At 52.1% G+C, this 8,161-nt stretch overlaps 1 protein-coding gene across 1 annotated transcript; it reads right to left on the bottom strand.

The window, feature by feature from the left end:
* Positions 1 to 3,050: 3,050 nt before the first annotated feature.
* On the bottom strand, positions 3,051 to 7,182 carry LOC138830134 (MARVEL domain-containing protein 1). Its single transcript, XM_070026549.1, has 2 exons — positions 5,082 to 7,182; positions 3,051 to 3,994 (listed from the first exon to the last, which is right to left on the bottom strand). Exon 1 carries the CDS (start codon positions 7,064 to 7,066, stop codon positions 6,545 to 6,547), a length of 522 nt encoding a protein of 173 aa, XP_069882650.1. The 5' UTR covers positions 7,067 to 7,182; the 3' UTR covers positions 3,051 to 3,994; positions 5,082 to 6,544.
* Between the last annotated feature and the right edge of the window lie 979 nt (positions 7,183 to 8,161).

The raw sequence follows: 8,161 nt of genomic DNA, 5'->3' as shown, positions 1-8,161 counted from the left end.
CCTGAGAATCCCTCTTTTAAGGGTGTTCCTCTCTACAGGAAGCAGCCAAGACAGCCACAAATTTCCCACTGAAAGTATGTTAAAGGTTCCAAACAAAGCACTAAGTTCTGACTACTGCTGACGTAGACATACAGAGCCAGAACTCTAGTATTGTCAAATTGAGACAACAAACTGTAGAAAATCTAAATGTGTGTTTGTGTTATGCATCCATACATGCACTTGACTCAGAAGTGTTTTATAACCTTTGATTAGTTTTTTGTTTTAGTTTTTTTGAAATGAGAGCCAGGCACGGGTGGCTCATACCTGTAATCCTAGCTACTCGGGAGGCAGAGATCTGAGGATAGTGGTTCAAAGCCAGCCAGGGCAGGAAAATCCCTGAGACTCTTATCTCCAATTAACCACCAGAAAACTGGAAGTGGTACTGTGGCTCAAAGTGATAGAGCACTAGCCTTGAGCTGAAGAGCTCAGGGACAGCGCCCAGGACCTGAGTTCAAGCCCCACAGCCACAAAAAAAAAAAAAAAAAGGAAAGAAATTTAATGGCTGACTAGTCTTATCTCTATGACATAAGATTAGGATGACTGAATCCCTTTTTTTAAATTTTGTACACTTAAGTTTTAATGTTTTAAGTTATGTCTTGCTGTTACCTTTTAACAGAGACACTGTATCATACTATTTGACTTTACAAATAACTATGGTAACAAATGAGATACAAATACATAAATAAATCATGCTAATCAGACTTTTCACTCATCACTTTGCTCTTCATTTTATATTAGTTTACTAATTTGCCCCTAGAAAACCAGGAAAAGGGTCTGGGAAGGTGGCTCAGTGATAGAGCGCTTGCCTTGCATGCCTGAGGCCCTGGGTTCGATTCCTCAGCACCACATAAGCAAAAAGAAAAAAGCCGGAAGTGGCGCTGTGGCTCAAGTGGTAGAGTGCTAGCCTTGAGCTGAAGAGCACAGGGATAGCGCCCAAGCCCAGAGTTCAAGCCCCACGACCAACAAAAAAAAAAAGAAAACAGAACCTACTGAAAACACTTTAAGAAGGTGGAGTGGGATGAAGGAGAGCAATAGTGATGGAGGTTGATCAGGATACATTGTTTATATGTATGGCAATGTCACAATTAAACCGTCCTTGTATAACTAACATGTGCTAATTTTAAAAAAAACAAATAGGAAAATCAATAGATATAAGTGAACAAAAATCCCAGACTCAAAGGGGCTCATTATGTCCTTGAGAAAGCAGTGTTCATGTCAAAGTGCCACACACACACACACACACACACACACACACACACAACACACACACACACACACACACACACACACACACACACACACACACACACACACACACACACACACACACACACACACACACACACACACACACACACACAGAGAGCAAGAAATTCCAGATTTGTCTATCCCTGAACCCCTCAACACTTGGTCTCCAGGAGGGAAAACTTGAGAACTTGTTTCCTTGGTCCTGCCAACGACCACAAGGGCTTAAGAAAACATCTGCCTTCTAGTACTTGTCTTGCCACTAGCCAGCTATGTGATGCTGGACTAGGCCCTTTCCTTCTCTGATACTCTGTTGGAGTAGGGGATGGCTATACCAACCTCTAAGAAGATCAATTGACAGTTTAAAAAAAAAAACTCATTTTCTGGGCTGGCAAGGTGGCTCAGTGTTAAGAGTGCTTGTCTCACATGCTATGAGGCCCTGGGTTCCATTCCTCAGCACCACCTAAGCAGAAAAAGCCGGAAGTGGTGCTGTGACTCAAGTTGTAAAGTGCTAGCCTTGAGCTGAAGAGCTGAGGGACAGCACCCAGGCACAGAGTTCAAGCCCCATGACCAGCAAAAAACAGAAAACAAAACAAATTTGTTTCTTTCTGTAGGTACTGGGACTAGAACTCAGGATCTTGTACTTGCTAAGCAGGCATTCTACTACTTCTGCCATACCCCAAACCCTTTTTATTTCTCAGGTAGGGTCTAGTGCTTTTCCCAGATGGCCTTGAACACTGATCCTTCTACTTCCAACTCCCTTATAGCTTGGATCTGGCTTGGACCACATCTGGCTTAATAAAAGCACATTTTTAATGGTAAAATATTGCACCAAGCTAAGTAAAGCTGAGCAGGGCTTCCCCGCCTTTGCATAACGCTGTGCCATTTTTTACTTTGTGAGAGATATCTAAAGAGGAGAGAGAAGAGGGGACTAAAGGAGGGAACTCAGCAGCCAATGGCCTTTCCCTTCACCCTGGAAATGCTAAACCAAAACACAAAGAGGTAGAGGGAGGTGGGCACATGTTGGGGGGGGGTGTCCTTCGGAAGAGTGGGTAACATGTACAGAAACGTAACTGTTCCCAGTGAGTTTGAGCTCTTCCAGGAGGATCCCATTCCCCAGCTGCAGATACCAGACCCAGGGCCTAGGAAGAAGCCAGCCAGGAAATCTCTCCTCTGCCCCATGCCCATCCATTCCAGGGCATCTCCGTCCAGTCCAGCAGCCAACAGCTGGCTGGGTCAACAATCTGTGGGCAATCTGGGCCACAGAATAGGCACAGGAGGACAAACACAAGAGCCGGGGCTCCACCGACTCTGTGTCTAATCACTATAAGGCATTTGACAAGTTGTCACAGCGCACTGGAATGTTTTTTCCTCTCTGTATGATGATGGGGTTGGACTAGAACAGAACCCTGCTGGCACCACAGTAACCCCCATTTCTGGTAACAGGCAATGGAGTTTCCAAACAGAGGCCTATTGAAAGCCATTCCCTGCAACCTCAGCCAGGAATACTGAACTTTTCCCTCTGGTTCCGGCCCTCAGGAAACCCTGTCCCCTGCTCCTAACCACAGTGGAAATCTGTGAACTCATTTTCCTTCCCTCCCTGAAGCAAGGGGAAGGCAGGGAGGTGGAGAGGAGCCAGCCGCAGGGCAGCATGGGAGGAGGACATGAAGGAGGGCTGGAAGACTCAGCACAGAGGGTTGCTACAGAGGACCAGGATAAAAGACACAAACACCAAGATCAAACAAACCAAGCTTTATTCAGAAAAGCATACTGGTAACCACCACTAAACTACTAGATGAGGCATACCCACCCCTCTCCTCATCTCCTCACTCCTCCTGTACCAACCCTCTCTTGGCCTTCAGAGACACTGAAAAAAATCACCTTCTAGGTCCACAAGTGGCTCCCAAACTTTGTGACTGGAAGCTACTAAGGTAGTCTTAAGATGGCTAGACTCCTGGTGTCAGGCCTACAAGACAAGCCCCAGTATCCAAGTGCTCTGGACCTGATAGGTGGTCAGACCCTTGGCACAGGCCCTGGAGGGTAAGGGAGGTGTGATGGCAGTTTTATCTGTCCTTCTCACATCTGGCAGAACTAAAGGCCTGCCAAACTGCTGGAAGCCAATCAGGAAGGCACTTCTGGAAGAGCCAGTGAGCTCTGGAATGCTACAGGTACATCTTTGTAGATGAGGCACTGGGAAGATCAAGATGCATGCTCCTGAGTAAAGTTGCCTGGACACAGACAGACCATCAGGGTCAGGGACCAAGAAAGAGACCTGAGCTGAGGGTATAGTTCAGATGGCGATCTTTAAAAAAAAAAAAAAAAAAAGAAGGAGGAGGAGGAGGAGGAGGAGGAGATGACAACGACCACGACTATGACAAAAGAAAAAGGAATAAAAGCTGGAACTAAAACGCATTATTTAGGAAATAGGCCACAGATCTCAGGTCCAGGTGTCCAGAATCTTTTGTCCAAATTATAAGAGAATCAGGAAGGCAGAGTCAGTCTTCCTTGGCACCACTCTTCTGTTGGATGATGTGGGCAGGAGGCTGTGGATGGAGGACCTCCTCTCTTCCACCTGTTCCACTGAAGTGAAGATTCCAAAACCTGCTGTTAGGCTCAAGCCAGAAAGGTGTTGCCAGCCAGGGTGGCAGGTCCCAGGACAGAGCGGCTTGATAGGCTCTGGGAATCTCTACCACCTCAGCAACATGGAAACCTACAACAGAAAGAAGTCCTGGACTGACAAGCTACCCAGATTTCCTAGCAAAGCCCACTCCAGGGCTGGCTGGCACTGTCTCTCATTGGAAATATCAGTCAACTCTCTCTGGAGCAGGGCTGTGAGGCCCAGCCTACACCTATGGGAAAAAATGTTCTGGGATTTCCCAGAGAGAGAGAAAAAAAACATGAAAAACATTTTTAGTGGGTAGAATTTCAGTTCTGCAAGATGAAAATAGTTCTGGAAATTGCTGGTGTGCCAGTGGCTCATGCCTGTTATTCTAGCTACTCAGGAAGCTAAGATCCAGAGGATTATTGTTCCAGGTTATCCTAGGCAGAAAAGTTCACTAGATTTCATCTCCAAAATAACCAGTCAAAATGCAAGGCTAGGGCTGGGAAGGTGGCTCAGGGGTAGAGTGCTTGCCTTGTATGCATGAGGCCCTGGGTTCCATTCCTCAGCACCACATAAGCAGAAAAAGCCAGAAGTGGCGTTGTGGCTCAAGTGGTAGAGCACTAGCCTTGAGCTGAAGAGCTGAAAGACAGCACCCAGGCCTAGAGTTCAGCCCCCATGACCCCTCCCCCCCAAAAAAAAGGCAAGGCTAGAGATGTGGCTTAAGTGACAGAGTGCCAGCCTAGCAAGCACAAGGCCCTGAGTCCCCCACCAAAAGCAAAGTGCTCATAGCGGGTGGGGTATGGTCAACTGGTAGGGAGTTGAGAGCATGGTCAGCACACATGAAGCCTTGGGTCCCATCCCCATGTAGTCTCTTATATTCTGGTTTCTAATACAGAGAAGGCTCTTCTTCAAAGCACAGACCTTCAAAGGATTTAGCAAAAAGGTTGAATTTTCACAACTGTGATTACTGTCACCCCTCCAACTTTCTCTGAATGAAAACCCTTTCATTTTAGGGAAAGGAAGTGATGTGCTTTTTTTGGGGGGGGTCTTTTCTTTTTTGGTACTGGGAATCAAAGCCAAAAGACATTGCACTTGCTAGGTAAGTGCTTTGCCGCTGAGCTACATCCTGGCCCTTGTGCTATGCTTTTTGTTCAAAATCTTATCACTCCTTCCAGAAAACCAAGGAATGTCTTACCTTAGAGATGACGCCAGCTGTTCACTGACTCCAGAGACTTCTCTTCCCTTTGGTGGGCACTGCCCAGGCTGCCAACTGATCACTCAATGCCAGGATGTCTTACAGCTGACTGTTACTACATAGGTAACTTGGGTTCCATTTTCTTCAACAGTATAAGGGAATGTTCAAGTTCACTTGTTCCCAGGTCTCTGGCCGGTGAGGAACCAGCTAGTTCCTTCCTTTCTGGGGAATGTCCTCAGTTAAGAGAACTTCCTTATCAGAAGAGCTTCCCAGATGTTCAGTAGGTTGGACTGTGGGCTGACATCTGAAGGTAGGTAACACTGGCCCAGGCCTAGATGCAGTTCATGCAGCCAACTCAACCTCTGTGCTTGGGCTTCTTGGACTGTAGGCATCCTGAGTCCTTGCTATGCTAAGGAATATCAGTCTCCAAAAAAGGAGAGAGTGTGCCATTGTCAAGTGCAGCTGGCTTCCGAACCCTCTCGCTGCTGGCTCCTCAGCCAAGTTTCCTGGACCAACAGTGCTGAAGAGGGCTGGCACCCGATTACCTTGGGCTGGCTGTTCCCCAAAACAGGCTCTGGGTAACCATCTGTATAAAGACAAATCTGGGGTGGGCCTCACCCCAACATTCGTGTTGATGGCGTGGAATCCCTAATGCACAGATCTGGAGGGGTGAGGTGGAGCGGAGGCTGGTGAATGAGATCTAAACAGACCACCTGTGGCATTTGGAGGCCAGGAAACTTAAGTGTGTTTGGGCTTGGCCTGCATGAACAAAGCCGGAGGAGGCAGAGGCAAGCCAAGACCCCACAGGCCTTCCTCATCCATCCCCCACCTCGGAAGACTGGCCCCACCCCAAGTCATCAAAGCACCCAAGGATGGGCAAGGAGAGCCTGCAAGATGTCTGCACAATGCCCAAATAAAACCCAACTTGGCAGAACTCATGGCGCATGCCGGGACCAACGCAGGCCTGTCCCCAGCCCCACCCGTGGCTACCAGCCGGCCATTTGCAGCACCTGAAGCTAGGACAGGGACCAGGGTCTGCGGAAAGGAGTGGCCTTCCGAAGGCCGGAGGAGACGGGAAGCAGGGGGCGGGGGTGCAGCTCTAAGACTGTTTCCAATTTGTGAGCTTCTCCGGATCTACGCGGCTGCGTCTGTCCACGTCTCGCTCTCAGTAGGGAAGGGGGAAAGGAGTTGCAAGGCTTCGCCTGGAGCTGCCAGGGGGGAAGCGGAGATTGGGGAGGTGTCTGGACCCCCCGGGGGCGCTCTGAGGGTGCCCGGAGACGGCTCAGCGGCCGGCGGCGCTGACATCCCGCTGGAAGTGCACGTCGGGGGTCCTGGATGCGGGCGGCAGTGGAAATGCAAGGCAGCGGGGAGGGTGCCGGGGCGCGGGGACGCGGGAGGGGGGGGGCGGCGACGGCGGGAAGAAGTCCGAGGGTTCCCCCGCGCCGATCGGAGCCTCGGTGGCCTCACACTACCTCCTGCTTGCCCTGGTAGCGACGGCAGCAGCCGTAGAGCGCAGAGAGCAGGTAGAGGCCGAGGCACAGGCCGCCGCAGACGGCGGCCGCCAGGAAGGCATGGTAGGCGCAAGGCAGTGGGTAATTCTTGAGGTTGCAATAGCTGTGGCGCTGGGTCTGGTCGATCATGACGCCCGTGGCGGCCCCGTAGAGGGCGGCCGCCAGCAGGTCGTGTGCCACGTTGACGACGAGCCAGCGCGAGCCCAGCACGGGCACCAGCTCGTACTTGCCCAGCAACGTGAGGAAGTAGAGGCCCAGGGTGAGCAGCCAGAAGAGCACCGACACGAAGAGCGCGAAGTGCACGGGGCCCTGGTACTTGCTGGTGGCGATGGTGACCCAGAAGGCGGCTCCGGCCAGCAGCTGCAGCAGCCGCAGCACGCCCAGCGGGCCGCGCAGGAAGGCCCGCTGCAGGCGCACGGCGCCCCGGGCGGTGCGCGCCGGGGGCGGCGGCTGGCGCGGCGGCGGCGGGGGCATGGCTCCCCGGCGCGGGGGCGGCGGCGGCGGCGCCCCGAGCAGCGGAATGGCGGCGCCTTGTTGGCGGGGACGGCCCGGCGCGACTGCCCCGAGTGCCCGCTGCGCCCGACTCCCCAGCCGGTTCTTCCCCCAGCCTCTCCCTTTCCCCCTACCCCGCCTCCCCTCTCTCCTCCTCTCTTTCTCTTTCCCTCTCTCCACCCCTCCACCCCTCTTGCCCGCCCTTTTCCCTTCCCCTCCACGGTCTCCACCCCTGCTCGCTCCTCCCGGCTTCCTGCCATCCCTCTTTCCGTCTCCATCTCCACCCTGGCGCGCCCCCCCTCCTCGCCTCACTCCCTGCTCTGATTCCTCGGTCTGCAGGCCAGGGTGGAGCGCGCCCGCACCCTCACCCCCCTAGCTTGCCACGGGCCTGCCCACCGCTGCCGCCCTCGCCGCTGGGCCCAGTTTGCTACATCTGGGGCTGTCCCTACCCGGCCTGTTTCCTGGGCTCAGGCCCAGCTTCAGGGGGGAAGCCAGCCTCGCCACTGTCCTCCCAGCCTCCAGCCAGGACCCTTTTTTTCCCCCTCTTTGTCCAATCATTTTTCTACTCCTTGGCTTCTTGGCCCAGCTCGTGCTCCAGGGGCTGGGGCAGGGCAGGAGGGGGGATGGGAGCAGGGCCTGGTGCTAGACTGACCTTTCTCACCTGGACTTTTGCAATATCCTGCCCTGAGCCCACTGCATACTCATCCTGTCCGAAGCTGGCTGGGCTCAGGCGTTCTCACCTTGGAGGTCTAGGGCGAGCATACTTTAATATACCACAGGCCCCAACTGTCTCTCCAGTGGACACAAACGACAGTGACTGACCCCAGTCTTGTGTAACAGCCCCTCCAGGCCACCTTTACATCTTGTCTAGATTTAAAAGATGCCTTAATCTGGAATCACAGGAAAACCAGCTCCAGAAGATAACATAGCCCTCGTGTTTACCCAGCCAAACAGCCAGCTGAGGGTAATGAAGCCAATGATGTGTTGCATTATTGTTATTACTGTCCCAGTGCTTTGTGTGCATCCTCATTTAAGCTCAAAACAACCTAAAAGATACACACGACTATTGTCCTGGTT

The sequence above is a fragment of the Dipodomys merriami genome, unplaced genomic scaffold, assembly GCF_024711535.1.
Source record: "Dipodomys merriami isolate MVZ:Mamm:240054 unplaced genomic scaffold, mDipMer1.0.p SCAF_184, whole genome shotgun sequence".
Lineage (NCBI taxonomy): Eukaryota > Metazoa > Chordata > Mammalia > Rodentia > Heteromyidae > Dipodomys > Dipodomys merriami.
This window is presented reverse-complemented; position numbering and strand designations above follow the sequence as displayed.

Bases quoted from the DNA above. Each gene is read 5' to 3' on its own strand.
- LOC138830134 (XM_070026549.1), bottom strand. From the start codon at position 7,066: ATGCCCCCGCCGCCGCCGCGCCAGCCGCCGCCCCCGGCGCGCACCGCC.